The following is a 19619-nucleotide window of genomic DNA, read 5'->3' on the forward strand; positions in this document are numbered from 1 at the left end:
ACTGGCGGGTGTTCATCAGATTACATGTAACTACCGCCTCACCTAAAAAACCTTCATGTGCATTCCGCAAATACTGTGCTACCCAAGTAGCTACTTTCTGCCTGATCTGTCACGGGGAGTCCTATAAAACACGACCGATAACTCACATCTAGAAATCTGCAGCCAAGACCGTCACAGAGTCGACGAATCCTGTAGTTGAGACTAGTGTTGCGAGACGTCCGTCTTTCTGGCACGTCCAGTATTTCCGGCATAATTTTAAAAACGTCCCTCTGGAACAGGCTCTATCACGTATTTCAACCTTGTTCCGTTATTATTGCCAAATCTTTTGTGCTGCAGCTGGCAAGTACCTATTATCTACGCACTTACCGCAGGAAGATAAGACTAGCTCGCCTATCAGTCCATGACAGTTCCGGGCGGGGCCGATATTCACTGCTGCCCACGCTTTGGACAGCGCCGCGGGTCTCTGCCTCTGGCTGTTTCACATTCTCCTATTTGTTTTTCCTTCTTACTTCCTTTCTGTTTCGCAGTAACAGTTTCGTTCGTTTGCTAACTCGTTTAAATGCTATGTCAACACGTGTATTGGAACGATTTTTTAAATTCCATTCTAGTTTAAAACTTCGTTTTGTTTTGCGAGAACTGCTGACTGTTGAATGTGTACCGTTTGTGATTTATTTCTAAAACAATAAACAAAATGAATAATGTAAGTGACAATGACCCAGAAATGGTGGAATACTTTCTAAGAATGCCAGAAGGTCTGATAAGTATATCCAAACTGAGACTAACAAGGAATCTTTCGAGTGCGAGGTCGCAAGTTCAATCTTTAGTAAGGTTCATTTGAAAGTATTGTGTTAATAATTATGACAGAAAACATATTAACTGGTATTGGCAGTTATAAGAGTCGAAGGGCACGAAAGGGAAGCAGTTGTTGAGAAGGTAATGAGACGGGATTGTAGTCTCTCCCCAATGTTATTCAATCTGTATATTGAGCAAGCAATAAAGGAAACAAAAGAAAAATTCGGAATAGGGATTAAAATCCATGGAGAAGAAATAAAAACTTTGAGGTTCGCCAATGACATTGTAATTCTGTCAGAGACAGCAAAGGACCTGGAAGAGCAGTTGAACGGAATGGACAGTGTATTGAAAGGAGGATACAAGATGAACATCAACAAAAGCAAAACGAGGATAATGGAATGTAGTCGAATTAAGTCGGGTGATGCTGAGGTAATTAGATAAGGAAATAAGACACTTAAAGTAGTAAAGTAGTTTTGCTATTTGGGGATCAAAATAACTGATGATGGTCGAAGTAGAGAGGCTATAAAATGTAGACTGGCAATGGCAAGGAAAGCCTTCCTGAATAAGGGAAATTTGTTAACATCGAATACAGACTTAAGTGTCAGGAAGTCGTTTTTGAAAGTATTTCTATGGAGTGTAGCCATGTATGGAAGTGAAACACGGACGATAAATATCTTGGACAAGAAGAGAAGCTTTCGAAATATGGTGCTACAGAAGAATGCTGAAGGTTAGATGGGTAGATCACATAACTAATGAGGAGGTATTTAATATAACTGGGGAGAAGAGAAATTTGTGGCACAACTTGACTAGAAGAAGAGATCAGTTGGTAGGACATGTTCTGAGGCATCAAGGGATCACCAATTTAGTATTGGAGGGCAACGTGGAGGATAAAAATCGTAGAGCGAGACCAAGAGATGAATACACAAAGCAGATTCAGAAGGATGTAGGTTACAGTAGGTACTGGGAGACGAAGAAGCTTGCACAGGATAGAGTAGCATGGAGAGCTGCATCAAACCAGTCTCTGGATTGAAGACCACAACAACAACAAAATGGAGAGGTTACTTAATGTGTTGGTAAAAAAAAATTACGTTTTCAATAAATTCTCATGTTCTACAGCACTTTAATATTAGTCCTACTTCCCGGAAGCCCTGAACAATGCAGGGTATACAAAATAAGATGTTGTGAGGTTTGTGATTGGTCGGAATTGAAAACAAATTCCTTACTGAACGATATGATAAGTTTGTTTCTCTGGTTTACAAATTTTCGAGCCGATTCCGTAGTTTGCAGGGCATCGTCAGGTTGTCGTTTTGTTTGAAATTTCGTTATCTTACGTCTTCCAGTTCTTTAGCACTGAGAAGTTGTGCAAGCATCCATTGCTTCCCTTGAAATCACTATAATCTGCGTTGCGTGAAATTTGATGTGCATAACTTAATAGGTTACTATCATGCTCACCCTGTAAACAGTATAGAGCATCCTTTAAGCGCGCAAACACCAGTATTTGTAACTAGTGCGTCTTGTCTTCCCATGAATATCCGTAACTTTTCTTATCCACTACAGCATCATATTTCTGCGGACTTATTCGCTTTTGTTTATAACTGTTTCTTTACGATGCTGCGGATGATCTTCCATGTACGTTATTATGTTTAGTACTCGCTACTTGGACAACGATTGTGCCTTACTGCGTTTCCCTGGAGACGGGATTTGTGGCTCCCTGTCCGACAAGGATGATTAACTGCATGACTCAATTTTTTTCAGTATCACTTTTACTTGTTAAGTAGTTATGTCATCACTGTACTCCTCAAGTACGTCGTCCGCACAGTTGAGCTTTCACGACACCACACATTACAATGACTCATCTGCCACTTGTAACCTCCCCCTCACTTATCGACCTTAATGACAGTGAAAAATTAAACCGCGTGTACCTAATGGAAATTTGGGAAAAGCAATCGTCACCGAAGTTAATCTGTCGGTAAAGAGGGAGGAAAGGGTTACATCTAAATGAAAGGAAAAATGCAAATGAAACTGGTGGAAATTAATTTTGAAAAGGGGTAAAGTTAATAAAGAAAGTAAATGTGCGGCCGTTACGTTAACAGTTAACTAGCGGTAATTAGATATTTGAGATTTGGGGGAAATTATGGTCGCCAGTCCCAAGGACAATTACTATAGTAACTGAAAAAGAAAGGTTATTACACATATAATTAGCACTAGAAGCGTGGCAACTGAAGGTTGACACGTGTAGTGTGAAAACTGAAAGTTTGTCAGAAGTAATAAGTTTCGCTACACTCTGACTTAATTTAGCAAAAGAATTAATAAAACCGGAAAATCGAAAGTTAATTTAGTGACTGAAGTTAATAGTGAGCTTTCTTTCTGAAGCACATCGAAATTCAGTAAAATACAGTTAGTCTTGGACTACCTCAACAATCATTTCTAAAGCTACTTGAATCTACGCAATTTAGAAAGAAGAGATTTAACTTTGAACTTGAATTAAATGATTCTGAACAATTAACAGTAGTAAAATTTAGTACGTACCAAGCTGAGCTGCAGTCATAGGTAACTAAAATACGGTAACAAAACTCGCACTCTTAATTTGTGCTTGTGTAATCTAAATATTATAGCCAGCTATGAATACTTTAACTGAACTGTGAAATTAAAGCAGTGAAATCGAATTTGAATTTCAACGACACTCGGGTTCATTCCGGAAAGGGAAGGGACCCTGCTTGGTAATGCAATTGGGACAATGAGCAACAAATGTTCATGCTAAGTTGCTGTAATTATAGTTACGAAAATGGTACAGTTTGAAAAGCTGAGGTCTGCCATACAGTTCTAAAACTTTACGTGTTTCCAGTCTTCCTTGTTGGTTGATTGAAGGTTTGAAGCCGTCGATCGAGGAGGTGGCGACAGTCACTCATTGTCGGCCGTCGCTGTTGCAGAAGCTGGATGTTGGCGCGCCTTCTTCTCGACACGGTCACCAGGCGAAACGGGCTCTTGATGTGCACCAGCTAATGCTTCCCGTCCGCGACACCATGTCAGAAACTATCGTAGCAAGTCGAGCGCAATTACATGCTGCCCAACCCCGAAAGCGCGGCAAGTCGCGGGAGCGTCACACAACACACCTGCTCCACTGCCTACTCCAGCCAGACCCTCTCACCCCGCGCTCCACGCGCCAGAGTTAACACTCCCAAAGATCCTACACACTTTGATTCTTCACACGACCTATCGATGTAATCGTTCGATAGCAGTTTTACCTAGGCAAGACCCAGCGCAAAAATACAAATAATATTTACGAAACAAACCAATTATACATCGACATAAATGCATAAATATATATATACAAATAGTAAAACAATTACAATATACGAAGACAAAGAAATGTTATATATTCAGGTAACAAAAATAAGGAAAACAAATTTATAGTACAATAGATGGAAATAGGAGGATATGCATTTCCGGCGTTACACACTTTTTTCTCACCGTGTGAAATTCCTTGGGTTACTTTCTAAGAAACTTCAGCAACTATTGTTGCAGATATAATGCAGTGTTTGCGTTGTTTATCGTTGCAATTGCTCTGCTTTGTATCAAATCTATTAGCACTATAGCACTGTTGTGAGTTACTCGCCGACTAAGCAGTTTAACTACGTTCTGTATCCTCACGCTGTGCTCTCAGTGGTATACCTCCAGTCCCTGATGCCCTCAGCAGCCAATAGTGTGGTTGCATGATAGTATGTGGGGCGTCGAATGCCGTAAACATCAATGGCATTTTGCGACCTCACACAGAAGGGCTTCCATGTGGGTGGTGTGGCTGGATCCTAGTGAAATACATTCTTTAAAATAACAAGTTTTTATTACAAGAACTAAGCCAAATATAACTTCTGGGAATGTCTGCACAACTTGAGCACAACAAACAGCAGGTGAGATTCACAACGATAGAGTCCCACGACCCTGGGAAGTCTTAGGCAGTCTTCTGATGAATAGCAAGTGCAGTGATGATACGGTTCCACGAGCCTGGTAAGTCGTGGGCAGTCAACTGTAGAGCAGCAAGGTGCTACAGCGACGCGATCCCAAGAGGCGATGAGGTCGTGGGCTGTGCCAATGAATATTACGGAACGGTGCTCTCAGAGCAACTGGTGAAACCAAAGCGTCGGACGTGGTTCAGGACGAGCAGGATAACTCGGCGTACAGCAGCAGCGGCAGCGGCAGCGGCAGCGGCAGCGGTAGGCCGAGTCTGTGGTGGAGACATTAGCAGAGACTTGACTTGAGGCGGCTGTTGGTTACTCCGAGCTCGTGGCGTAACTGGCCCTCCATAGACGGAGCTCCGACCCGCGTACACGCCTGCAGAAAGATGCATGCATGGTATCACGTGAGCACGTGACCGCGAGGACGTAAACTTGTGCCCACAACTGCAGCGCTGTGTGCTGCGACTTGCATGTCACATAATGGGGAGACTGGCGCCCTCCGGACGCTGTGCCAGCTTGACTGTACACGGTACCTTGCCTCTTACATTTACAAACAACCTCCTAGGTGAGGCAGGGACACTACGTGGCCCGCGGAACATCACCGAAGTGTGGTGGCCGAAATACGCAAGGGGCAGCCCGGCGGACACCACAAGGGTAACAAATACATTGGTTCTCGAAGCACAGAAGCCTCCAATAGTTTCTACTTTTAGTGAAATTTCGAAACGATTTAGAACTGTATATTGTGGTTCTAGTTCTTCGAGAGTAGGACCTGTATGACAGCAGCCTGTGGATTTTTACCATTTGTTGCACAGTTCCTGGTTTTTTGTTGAAGGTGAGAAGCCGCTGGTGAGCCCTGAGTGCCTTCAGTGCATATGCCTGGCCCAAGGCTGCGATATGGAAAAGGTGTGCACAGAAGCAGCGATAAGTTGCGGCCCCTTCCAGATCTCGAGGCCCTTCTGGCTGGACGGACACCAGCCTGTCATCCCGGGTGATCTACATACAGATTTGTGGGGTACGTATAACTTATTTTCTCTTAAATGGCCGTGCATAGAACGGAAAAAAGGATAGGAGACGTGGAAGGGCGAATCCAGGCTGAGCACGTCATTTTTCCTTACGAAATTACACATTTACTTAAAAATATGCCAACAATCAGAAAATCAGAACGATAATTAAAAACCACAATCTTCCCTTCCGCATGATATACAATAACGTCAATAACGTGTCTCTTACATAAGCAGTCTTTAAGACAAAAGAAATATCAATTTAAACAAGTTTCACCCACACAAGCAAATTTAAAACGGAGAAACAGTAATTCAAATAATTGAAATTCTCACAACATGGTTTTTGTTGATAGGTGGGTTCGCGTCAGAGATATGAAGATCAACTTTGCTTTTTTAAACGGGTTGCTATAATTTGGTGCTCATTCTCTGATAGCGGCTATCGAGACGAATCCAATGATGTTTAACAGTAAGGTCTTTGAAGGTCAACGAAGGTCCAAAAGGTGGCATGAACGTCCATTTACCGAAGGTGTTCTAAGAGATGACCATTGGTATCAATGCAGTGCTGCAATCTTCTTATCAAGCAATGAGTGATATTCCTTATCACATAGACACTTATCGAAGCACATGCTCTGACAATTCTCTCTCGTATATCTTCAGGTGTAGTTGGAACGTCTTCATAAGCAATGTCTTTCACGAATCCTAACAAGAAAAAATCCAGAGGCGTCAAATCTGGCGAACGATCCAGCCACGACACATCTCCTCGCGTCCAATCCTACGATTTGGTAATTGTTTCTGCAACTCATTTCTAGCCATCAGAGAAAAATGTTTCTTGCAGGAATGTGGTGTACTTCCTACCATTAAGATTTCCTTCGATGAGACAGAGAACCTATAATTCTGTCCTCCAGAATCCTGCACCATACATTCATCTACCACCGTTTTCTGTGTGCAACTTGCCGCAGCCAACATGGATTTTCAGTTGCCCAATAATGCATGTTATGCAAATGAACATTTCCATGGTTCGTGAATGTGTCTTGTCGTAAATAAAATCAAATTAATACATGTGTCATCCTTCTGAGTCTGAAATAGAGCCCATCTGCAGAATTCAAAGCGACGCATACAATCAGTATCAGTTAATTCTTGGTGGAGACTGATATGGTAAGGATGATATTTATGGCGATGCAGAACACGAACAACACTACTCTGGCTCGTGCCAAATTCCGTTGCGAGTTGACGCGAACTACCAGAAGGATCTGGAACCACAGTGGCGAAGAGTACCAATTTCCGTTTCCTCGTTAGTAACTTTCCTTTGTCGGATATGTTTCCGATGCGTTAAAGATCCAGTTGTTCTCAGTTTTTCATACACATATTTAAATGTGCGACGTGTAGGGTGAGTACGTTGAGGATATCTTTCAGCGTATAAATCTCTACCACTCACTGAATTTCGTTGGCATTCTCCGTAAATGAGAAGCATATCGACTTGTTCTTCGAAGTAATACATCATTCACATTCGCCTGATTCGTCGATATTAGTCTTACAGTTCTTATCAGTGTTGTATTGCGAAACCGTCGAATGGCGTTTACGTGTCAATGGCACGTTAGATGGGTACACCATATTCGGCGCATATTTACTATTTGCACGGTATAGGAGAGAGAATTGACAGAGCATGTGCTTCGAAAAGTACCGAAGTGATAAGGAATACCACTCAATCCATGATAAGAAGATTGTAGTACTGCACTGATACCAATGTTCATCACTTCGAACACATTCTGTAGAGGGACGTTCATGACGCCTTTTTGACCTTCGTTGACCTTCAAAGACCTTACATCATTGGATTCGTCTCGATAGCCGCTGTCAGAAAATAAGTACCAAACTATAGCATCCCATAAAAAAAACATATCTCTGACGCGATCCTACCTAGCAACAAAAAATCAACTTCATATTATGGGCCCCGTTGTCCCATGGAACATTTGTCCCACAAACGTTTTGGCTACTATCATACTTTCGGAGTTATTCTAGGTGTCAATAGTTAGTGACTAGCCCTGTATATAAAATGGGAGTTCTGGTACACTGAAGTATTTTTCTTGATTTCCTTAGAAAGCGTGTAACTACTATATTTCATATAGCTACCAAATATTTTAAAATACTTAATTGATCTTTAAAAATTAACCTGAACAATATATTCCCAAATTTAAAAAGAAGAACATCAAAATATGTGCAAAATTATTGAAGTGATGTATATTTTTCAAAAACCTTCAGAAATCTGCCTGAATTAAATATTCACTATTAAAAAACTTATTAATGTATTATAGCTACATATTTCTCAAAAATCTGAACATGTATAAAATAATCAGGAGGAAAAAGTACTACTAAAACATAACAGTTTATCAAATCCGACATGTTCTACAAAATGAGAAAACCATAATTTACTCTTAAATTACGTATCATGCTAACATATTGAAGTTCGTATTTCGAGTTTTCGTTTTTATATTTCTTTCAGTCATTTGTATAGAAATGAAATATTTTCTTTGGCATTAATCATCTTCAGAGCACATTTACTGAAAAACCGTAAATGTATGTGTCACACTGTGAAATATTATACCCATAATCCCAAATATAATTTTCTTTCTTAACGTAATATGTACTGCCTACATCCAAGTTGGTAAGTCATGTTCATTTGTTTTTCAAACTCTTGTTATTTAGCTTAGTGGACAGTTCCTTGTTCATACTGGACATTATTTATAGAGGACTTATTTTTTACTTTTACATTCACTTTTATTTTTCTCAACATTCGAAATGAAGTATAATTTAATTCATTTGTTTATTTAAAAATTTTCAGCAAATATCCTGTCTCGTGAATTGTAAGAGAAGTTTTGTTTTTCATACATAATTATTTAAAATAATGTATCAGATATCTTATTACTGGAAAGAGCACATAGTTTCATAGTCTTTTGTGGGTTCATAAAACGCTCTTCCTATGAGTTACAAATATAAATAGTATAATTAGTGATAAAATGCACATGAACATGGCTTGTCAATTCTCTGGTGCATTTAAAATCATGTAACAAGTCGTAAGAGATATTTTAAATACGTTTGTTATTTACCAATAGAGCTCAATAGAGATTAACAACTGGTAGAGTATCGTTTCAAGACAATATTGAATTGACGGATGTCATACATGACCTGTAAATAAAAGCTGGTGCATGTGGTTTGCCCGGATGGTTCCTTAGAAAGGGTATGGCCAACTTCCTTCCTCATCCTTCCCTAATCCGATGAGGCTGATGACCTCAATATTTGGTCTCCTCCCCCAAACAACCCAACCCAGCCCAACCCAACATAACCTTTGTGGTTTATCAAATTATATAAGTACATTACTCAATTCAGGTCCAGTGTGTTCTGAAAAATCCCCATCAGAATTAAGTCTAGTAAAGGTGGTAAAAACGAAATTTTGTTAAAAGATATTATTGAATACTACAGTCCAAAAGTAAGTAGACTCATATAGACATCCGATAATTAATTGCATAGACTGAAGAAACGAGAAGAATTCGTCAAAATGTGTGCACAAATAAGAATTGAATTTGTTTGGATGAATGATGTTAGATATTTAATCGATAAATTTATGGTTATTGATGGAGAATGAAGAGACAGAAATAAAAATAACCTGAATGAAAAGGTGAGAATAACTAAAATTTTAACAATCAGTTTCAGTGAATTCATTATCAATAATCTTAAAGGTGATACATATTTGATTACATTGTTAAACAAGTTACCATACATACTTTGGAAATCAAAGAAACATGACAAAGAATTATTTAACTATATGACCAATAACCTTGCTTTTGAATGCTTATTTATGGTTATAATTACTATGGCCTAGGAACTAAATTATAAGAAAAATTATGCTAAGAAAGCAAAAAATATAATATTTCACAGAGTCATCATAAAGTTATAGAACATAAACATAAAGCAGATAAAATGTTATAAGTTAAAACAGGAGGAAGGCTGTACAGCACAAATGTTTCAGTTGGAAAAAATTAGAAGCTACAGCTGTTAGAAGAATTATGAAGAAGTAAATTAGGAATGGGTACTGAAGTGGAGGATAATAGTTTGGATGGCTGATTCCATTTATATTTTGGATCCTTTATAAATTAATACATTTAGTATTAAATATAATATTACTCCTGCTGGAAGAACTAAACCAAAATCTATAAAGATAAGTGCAGTGGAAATGGAATTTAGCAAGAATATAGGCTGTGAAGTGGACATGACTGGCCATTGTGAAGACAAAGCTATAATACAGCTGTGATACCATTTATTAACAATACTGCTATCAGGCACTGTTACTAAAACATTAAGAAAATTGTCCCACAATAATTATTTTAAATCAGAACAATAATTACAAGAAAAATCTGATTCAGAATCAATAACAATAAAATCCAAAACAATAAGACAAAATATTAAGAAATATAGCATTACCCATAGTTCGTTAACAGTCAAACTGCATCAGTCTTCAACGTATCTAGCAAAATCTCACAATTCATAATTGTCGCTCAATCATACGAGAAATCCTCAGTGACAGAATAAGTCAACAAGTCAATACTAAAATTCTAACCTAAGAGCTCTAAGATAATATCGTACTAAAATTATGTAGAACAAAATGCATCGTACATCACAATGCTGAGCCAGATTGTTACGCTAATTGAAAACCTGCCTCCTCGCACATACACGTCATCCAGAACTATGAGTATTATCAGATAGTAAGCTTACAAGAAGCTCGTAGCTCAGTTGCACATCAATCCAGAAAGGTATTGTGATACCAAATCCAAAACCTGGCAAATTAAGAAATAATGTTTTAAAAGTATCAACAAGAATCTGCTCAAAGGCCTTCCCACAAACAAGCTGGAATGAGACAAAACAAGCTACGCGAGGTCACTGTATGATAACTATAGTAGTCGGAGTCGGACACGATAAAGAGACATTGGCCGACAGGCCGAGGGCGTCGGCGGTGAGTCACTGAAAACCACGGGAAGAGACGAATCGTGACGGACGAAAACGAAGACAACACGACATATAACAAGGGTAGAGAGTAAACCAGATCGAGAGCCTACATGTAGTAATGTCAGGAACCAAACAACTCTGCGTACAGTTAACAATACGAGAGCGCAGTCGGAACACGACTAATACTTGTTTTTTTTTTTTTTTCTTTTTTGTGTGGTAGGTGGGGGTCAGCGCCACCATTGGATCTCGGTCTTACTGTCTTGGTATAAGTGTAAAATTTTTCTATCCTACAATGACATCATTCCAATGGCATCACTGGAGTGCACGTTGACACAAATCAAAACCTAAGAATTCAACTCGTTCATATGTCAAACTATTCTCTCAATTATGTGTGGAAAACAGTCACACATCATTATGAAACACAAACTAGAACTTGAATTTGATAAATAGATTAATATTTTTATCCGCCTGGTCTTACCCCTTGTACATTTCTGGAGCTGCCCTGGGGCTGAAGCAACACGGCCACTGCTTCACGGCTGGTACATTGAACTCGTCTACAAGGTCCGAACCCAGCCCACTCCTGCGTAGGCTCCCGTGAAGACCAGTGCTACATCGACTGCACGTGTAAATTCCTACAGTAGAAAAACTTCCAGTTAATAATATGCCAGTTAAGGGTTCTCCGACTGCTGCGGGGCCACCTTCTAGGCGTACAAATTTGCTAAGGTGACAGCAACCCTGGAAAACGTCAATTAGGGATGAAATATCGACAACATCTTTCATTAACTGGAAATCTCAAGCCGGCTATATGGCACATATTAATCTGGCACATATTATCGCAACTTTTTACCTAAACCCCCGTACATTAAAGAACAAGGTTCACCTCCTCAGAAGACGCGCATGGCACCAGATAATTCTATCAAATGGTCCGACAGTTTGACGGTCAAAACCCGCCACTATTTAAACGACCGGTCTGGCCCCCAGAAAAGTAAGTTCAAACACCAACTCGGTCAATGCCGGTCGCGTTGTACCTCCGCCAGATAGCAGCGTTTCCACTGAGTAGCCCATCAGACGACTATACTCTGCTGTACAAGTGTCTCCTTTGCAACTGTCACAGTGATGGCCGTCCACACAGTTCTCGATCAGCGCACTCTCTCCTTCGCTCCGAGACCTTCTAGAGAGCACAGCGATCTGCACTGCTTAAAAGCCCACCGCTCTTGTACCTCTTCTGGACCGAGCGCATAATCTTTGGACCCATGACACACTCGCAATAAAATCGATACTGGCGTATCAGTTTTTTTGTTTAGTTGCTTTCACTTGGCTTTTGCAGTTATACCACATTACAGATATTAACTCAAATGAAGAGCTTGGTGGAAGAAAGGAAGGTTATCGTTTAGATCAGTAGAGGCAGAGAAAAAGCTCGAATTGGGGAAGTGTGGTGAATGTCGTTTCATATTCAGAGGAACCATTCCGGCTCCGAAGTTAAAGCGATTGTTTCTCTTCTTCTAATACTGTTTCATTTCTAGTTTTAATGTTAAGCAAGTCGTTACTACGCTCTGTACCACTTTTCGTCTTTCGTTTACCCTCGATCCATATTCTGTGCTAAGCCTACTGTTCTTTCCATTCCAAAAGCCTTTCCTGCATCAGCCCAGATATGCTACGTCCTCTGTGATCCTTAGTATCAGTATTTTTTTGTACCTTCCAAAACAGTCTTCATTCATTTACTTCTTCAATATACAACTGGAGAAAAATCGGTCAGAAGCTACAGTACTGCCTTCGAGCCTTCTATTCACGGAATAAAAATCCACTCAGATAGCAATGCGTGTTATGTGACTGCTTCTGGGATACGGAGGAATACTGGCCTGGCCCCTGATGGAACTCCAACCCCCCCCACCCCCCACCCTCCCCAACAACTCGGCGGATTAACGGACGAGGGGTCGGCGTGCCGGCCAGCTTGGGTGTGATTGTTAGGTGGTTTCCTTCATCCCACTACATGAATACCGGGCTCGATCCCGTGTTCTGCATCAGATACAACTTACACAAACACTTAGAAAACTTTCTCACACTAGTACGCAGAACTTACTCTGAACGCAGACAGACTGTGTACACTACTTCTGTCCTGGGGAGTGAATAGGAGACTGATTACCTCAGCTGTTTGGTCTCCTTAAACACTTACTCAGTTTCAGCATGTCATCTGAAAGGGGCATACTCCGAAACACAGCTGAATTTCTGACCAGAAATTCACAGTCTTTCCCTGCTAGGCCGAGAAACATTTTCCGTTACTACGTAACTAGAGGAAGAACAGTTATATATTAATCCAGACAGATATCTTTGACGCTGTTCCACGTCCATGGATGTCTGACCTTCGAGGGGGAATGGGGGGAGAGTTCGACGGTACTGTTTGACACTCCATCATTATAATGCCCTTTAAAAATGCATTAATAGCTTAGTTGCAGAAGGTTGTTAATACATTTTACGAAGGCACGCCTAAACAAGTGAACTGATGCTCATTCCATAAATTCCAAGTGCTAGTGACTCTGTATGGATTCGCTCTTTAATTTTCCCTGCTGTAGTTAAAATATTTATGTAGGACCGAGCTTAATGTGGTAACTCACATAGTGATAAGAGAGAAAGCTGCATTCACCAAAAAAGAAAAAAAGACAGTCGTAGGTATTCTTCTTCTTCTATTTTTTGTTTCTTTCTTTTTTTGTTTTCCTTTAATACTACAAAGTCTTCTCACATACTTAATCAAAAATGGTTCAAATGGCTCTGAACACTAGGGGACTTAACATCTGAGGTCATCAGTCCCCTAGAACTTAGAACTACTTAAACCTAACTAACCTAAGGACATCACACACATCCATGCCCGAGGCAGGATTCGAACCTGCGACCGTAGCAGTCGCGCGGTTCCGGACTGCAGCGCCTAGACACATACTTAATCCCTATTAATTACAGGCCACTTTCGTTTACTTGATAACGAAGTCCTCATATTCTGCTCTCTCCTCACTGCTTCGTTAATTTCTTCCTTAAATTTCTGTTTTGTTTGTGACGTCAATTGTTATTTTTGTCTTTACAGCATTTGAAAGATGTGCTGATGATCCATTTTGTTCAGCCCAGGCCGTAGAAGCTTACATGACGAGATACCAAAAGGTAGGTGGTATCTTAATTTGTAAGATTCGTTAATGTTTATATAATCATAACATGTGCCTAAGCCTTTTGACAGCGTTCGAGACCCGGTCTAGCACACAGTCGTAATCTGCCAGGAAGTTTCATATGAGCCCACACTCCGCTGCAGAGGGAAAATTTCGTTCTTGAGATTCTTGTTTAAAATATCAGGCAGCCAAAATCTGAAGCATTCAAACATGTGCCGTGGCTCACATGCCATAGCTTTCAGCCTGTCTGCACATTACCACCACTCCACTCTGAGTGGGTGGAGGGACAAGAGGGGGACCTGCGAATGCACGATGTTTAGATGGCTACGCAGTCACACTGCATACGATTTTGTTTTATATTTTGTATTTCTCAACAACACAGATCACAAGCGGTCTCGGAAACAGCTCTAACACAGGTGTAAGACTGGCAGCGTCCTCAAAACGTTTAGAAAACCACTCTTGTAATTCTTTCAAGGCCACAACGAAGTCTTCAAACTCTCCGTTTTATTTGACACCAGTTGGTTAGGGAACTGGACTGTGTTTTCCAGAATTTGTTCCTTGTGCAATGCAGTTTTGTTTTTAAATTCAGACCCATCAAACCAGAAATAAGTTGCTTCTCACCCTGCAGTGTCCTACTGTGGGCAGAGTGCACTCAAGTCCACTTAAAATCCAAAGTTTGCAATCCATCGCGGATGTTCTAATTTTTGTTCCACGACTCCTTTTTCCTTCATAAATTCGACAATAGCGAATTTTTAGCAGCAAAATTGTTCCAGGCATACTCTCCATTCAGTTCCCTCGACAACTGTTGCAACAGGCTGGAATAATTCGTGCGAGTTCATAAATTTTGCTATTTGTACCACCCATTTCTTCATGTGCTTCATGCTTGCAAATTTAACACTAAGTGCTTCTTGATGTACAGAACAACGAATCCCATCTGACGATTGTAATTTTTTGGGAATTCATTATCAATTAAATAGATCAGGAGCCCACTACACGAAGGAGGAGGCTACACGGGTAGCAGGGGCTGTGTAGCGTGCACTGGGCGGTTTTCTTAGGTTGGAGGGGTCTCACGGACACACAAAAAGAGTTTCAGTCTCAAACGGTACAGGTCGAATACAATAAGGACGTAGATCCAGGAAACATCGATATAACAGCTGTAAATTTTCGTAGCTCTACCGCTAATAGAAAGCACTGATGACCAAATCGTTATAGGCACCAAAAGCTGGCTAAAGCCGGACGTAAGTTTAGCCGAAATTTTTGCGACTGACATAGAGTGTTCAGAAAGGATAGGGTAAATACAGTTGGCGGTGGCGTGTTGGTTGCTGTTAAAAGTAGTTCATCTTGTAGCGAAATTGAAGTACATAGTTCCTGTGAGTTAGTATGGGTAGAGGTCATTCTCGATAACCGGAATAAGATAATAATTGGGTCCTTTTACCGACCTCCCAACTCAAATGATACAATTTCTGAAAGATTCGAAGAAAACTTGAGCCTAATTTCAAACATGTACTCGAGTCATACAGTTATACTTGGTGGTGACTTCAATTTACCCTCCATATGTTGGCAAAAATATATGTTCACAGCCTTAGCCACGCCTAAAACATCATCCTAAATTGTGCCAAACGCATCCTCTGAAAATTATTTTCAGCAGTTGAGCCCACTCGAATAGTAAACGATTGCGAAAACAAAGCTGAACTCTTGGCAAAAAATAATCATCAGCTAATAACGAGCATCAAAACCCATACAGGGATTGGTGAACACAAGCTTCAGTAGCGAAACTGAATGCTGTAACTCTCAAATCCTCCAAAAATAAACGAAAACTATACCTACTAAGAAAAGCAGATAAAAATTAACATGACGACTTCCTGATAGACAATTTCCATTCCTTCCAAATTAACAATGTAAGTGGAAACCAGCTGTGGCCTGAATTCAAAGAAATAATATCAACAGCAGTTGAGAGATTTATATCAAATAAATTAACATACGACGGAGCTGACCCCCTTTAGTACACAAAACTGGTCAGAACACTGTTGCGGAAGCAGCTAAAAAAGCATGCCAAATTTAAACGAACACAAAATCCCAAAGACTGGGGATCTTTTATAGGAGTTCGAAATTTAGCGCGGACATCAATGCGACATGGTTCTAATAGTTTCCACAACGAAACTTTATCTCAAAACCTGACAAAAAAACCAAAGAGATTCTGGTCATACACTCCTGGAAATTAAAATAAGAACACCGTGAATTCATTGTCCCAGGAAGGGGAAACTATTGACACATTCCTGGGGTCAGATACATCACATGATCACACTGACAGAACCACAGGCACATAGACATAGGCAACAGAGCATGCACAATGTCGGCACTAGTACAGTGTGTATCCACCTGTCGCAGCAATGCAGGCTGCTATTCTCCCATGGAGACGATCGTAGAGATGCTGGATGTAGTCCTGTGGAACGGCTTGCCATGCCATTTCCACCTGGCGCCTCAGTTGGACCAGCGTTCGTGCTGGACGTGCAGACCGCGTGAGACGACGCTTCATCCAGTCCCAAACATGCTCAATGGGGGACAGATCCGGAGATCTTGCTGGCCAGGGTAGTTGACTTACACCTTCTAGAGCACGTTGGGTGGCACGGGATACATGCGGACGTGCATTGTCCTGTTGGAACAGCAAGTTCCCTTGCCGGTCTAGGAATGGTAGAACGATGGGTTCGATGACGGTTTGGATGTACCGTGCACTATTCAGTGTCCCCTCGACGATCACCAGTGGTGTACGGCCAGTGTAGGAGATCGCTCCCCACACCATGATGCCGGGTGTTGGCCCTGTGTGCCTCGGTCGTATGCAGTCCTGATTGTGGCGCTCACCTGCACGGCGCCAAACACGCATACGACCATCATTGGCACCAAGGCAGAAGCGACTCTCATCGCTGAAGACGACACGTCTCCATTCGTCCCTCCATTCACGCCTGTCGCGACACCACTGGAGGCGGGCTGCACGATGTTGGGGCGTGAGCGGAAGACGGCCTAACGGTGTGCGGGACCGTAGCCCAGCTTCATGGAGACGGTTGCGAATGGTCCTCGCCGATACCCCAGGAGCAACAATGTCCCTAATTTGCTGGGAAGTGGCGGTGCGGTCCCCTAAGGCACTGCGTAGGATCCTACGGTCTTGGCGTGCATCCGTGCGTCGCTGCGGTCCGGTCCCAGGTCGACGGGCACGTGCACCTTCCGCCGACCACTGGCGACGACATCGATGTACTGTGGAGACCTCACGCCCCACGTGTTGAGCAATTCGGCGGTACGTCCACCCGGCCTCCCGCATGCCCACTATACGCCCTCGCTCAAAGTCCGTCAACTGCACATACGGTTCACGTCCACGCTGTCGCGGCATGCTACCAGTGTTAAAGACTGCGATGGAGCTCCGTATGCCACGGCAAACTGGCTGACACTGACGGCGGCGGTGCACAAATGCTGCGCAGCTAGCGCCATTCGACGCCCAACACCGCGGTTCCTGGTGTGTCCGCTGTGCCGTGCGTGTGATCATTGCTTGTACAGCCCTCTCTCAGTGTCCGGAGCAAGTATGGTGGGTCTGACACAGTGTCAATGTGTTCTTTTTTCCATTTCCAGGAGTGTATAAACTTTCCTAAAATTGCTATGAATGTCTACAAGAATCACGATTATGTGTTGGGATTGAACGCAATCACTGTTACCTCCTCTTCTCGAACACTGTGTATCCTCTTGTCCATCTGTCCACACCTATCGGTCCCACTCAAACCTTCAATGTTCCCCTAGTTCTACTCCACACATCGCTGTCCATAAATACGTACCTTTTTCAGGGGGTGGCCAGATTGGGAGTCATTCGGACTGCTTAAAGGCACCACATGCCAAGATTCGCCGACAGAAAGCCAAAGGGTCTATGCTGTTATTTATCTGGCACTGGTCCTAAATGAAAGTGAAAAGAGTATTTTCTAGTTCACTTCCATTTCCGTCAACTGTCACTGCTTTCCCAACCATAGTGTTTCCGATTAGTAAACTTGGATTTCACACTTTTGGCAATTGCTTTTGCAATGTCTGTTTACTTCCTAGATTTTATTTGGGTGGTTTTCAGCATTTTATCATTTACCTTTAATGTTGCACGAATATTGGTATAATGACACGTATTTTTTTTTATTTTGTCAGGACTGCAACAGTGACGGGCAAGTGGACTGTATGGACTTCATGTTAATACATCTGTATGGACCTGGAGGATGTGATGGCGATAGAACGCAGGGGCCAATCACTATATTCATCTCCTGCTGGGACTCGTACAAAAAACAGTCGTCAAATATCACTAGTCAAGCCCTGCCTAATTAGCAGTGACTACATTATATTTCTCTTATGTAGCATTGGTGCAATGAACAAATATTTAACATTAATTACATGTACACAAAAAAATAAAATATATTGACCCTATCATAACGCAAAGAAAGCTCACAACGACACAGATGAAAAATTGGGAGAATTGACGAAGTACTTATTCTAACGTAACGGATCGCCTATTAATATGAGGGGTGTTCAATGGGTAATGCAACACTTTTTCTTCTCAGCCAACTTCGGTTGAAAATACAGAATCCGTTGTGGAACATCGTGGAATATTCCCGCTACAACCCCTGTAGTTTCATGAAGTTCCGATAGGTGGCGGCATTATACGTAGACTCCAAACTGGCGTCTGTCATTGAGTTTTTTTGGGCGGAAAACCAGAGCATCGCATATGTTCATAGGCTCTTGCATTATGTCTACAGAGTCCTGGCAGCGAATAAAAGCATGGTGAGTCGTTGGCAGACATGTTTGTAATCATCGCAACTAGGTCGCGCATACCTGTCCGATCAGCCGCGTGCCGGCCCAACGCACACAACTGTGACTCATGCAATATCGGAACGCGCAGACACTCTCATTTGAGATGATCGATGAATCTCAATCAAACACAGCACTGCGCAACTGAACATCTGCACACCCGAGAAGAGCTCACGAAACTTCATTGGACTGTTCTTCATCATCCACCCTACAGCTCGGATCTCACGCTTTTCGGCTTCTGTCTGTTGCGCCCAATGAAGTATGCAACCCGTGGGAAGCAGTACGTCGCTGATGGGGTGGTTATTGATGCAGAAAGAGATTGGCTCCGACGTCGACCAGTAGTGTGGTACCATGTGGGCACATAGACCCCCCCCCCCCCCCAATAAGGTAGGGTAGCCCGCTCGGTTACCCGTACCGTCTAACGCACGGCTTTCCGGGCGGGAAGGAGCGCCTGGTCCCCTACACGAATCCGCCCGGCGGACTTGTGTCGAGGTCCGGTAAGCCGGCCAGTCTATGGAGGGTTTTTAGGCGGTTTCCCATCTGCCACGGCGAATGCGGGCTGGTTCCCCTTATTCCACCTCAGCTACACTATGTTGGCGATTGCTGCGCAAACAAGTTCTCCACATACGCGTACACCACCATTACCCTACCACGCCAACATGGGGGTTACACTCGTCTGGTGTGAGACGTTCCCTGGGGGGATCCACCGGGGGCCGAACCGCACAATAACCCTGGGTTCGGTGTGGGGCGGTGAAGGTGTGAAGTCGACTGCGGTAGTCATCATGGGGTTGTGGACCACTGCGGCTGTGGCGGGGACGGAGCCCCTCCGTCGTTTCTAGGCCCCCAGTTAACATACAATACAAAACAATGCAAGGTGGGTAAGGCCGTTCCATTGAACGGAGATT

The 19619-nt window shown here is 42.2% G+C and overlaps 1 protein-coding gene across 1 annotated transcript in view; it reads left to right on the forward strand.

Annotated features, from left to right (window-relative positions):
* LOC126146949 (invertebrate-type lysozyme 2-like) overlaps positions 1–18402 on the forward strand; it is a 40382-nt gene extending 21980 nt beyond the window's left edge. Inside the window, exons 2-4 of the mRNA XM_049915654.1 lie at positions 5578–5757; positions 13815–13888; positions 18061–18402. Coding sequence (XP_049771611.1) covers positions 5578–5757; positions 13815–13888; positions 18061–18234 — 428 coding nt within the window. The 3' untranslated portion in view covers positions 18235–18402. The remainder of the gene's footprint in view (positions 1–5577; positions 5758–13814; positions 13889–18060) is intronic.
* Positions 18403–19619: the final 1217 nt, after the last annotated feature.

The sequence above is a fragment of the Schistocerca cancellata genome, chromosome 2 (assembly GCF_023864275.1).
Source record: "Schistocerca cancellata isolate TAMUIC-IGC-003103 chromosome 2, iqSchCanc2.1, whole genome shotgun sequence".
In the NCBI taxonomy this organism is placed as follows: domain Eukaryota; kingdom Metazoa; phylum Arthropoda; class Insecta; order Orthoptera; family Acrididae; genus Schistocerca; species Schistocerca cancellata.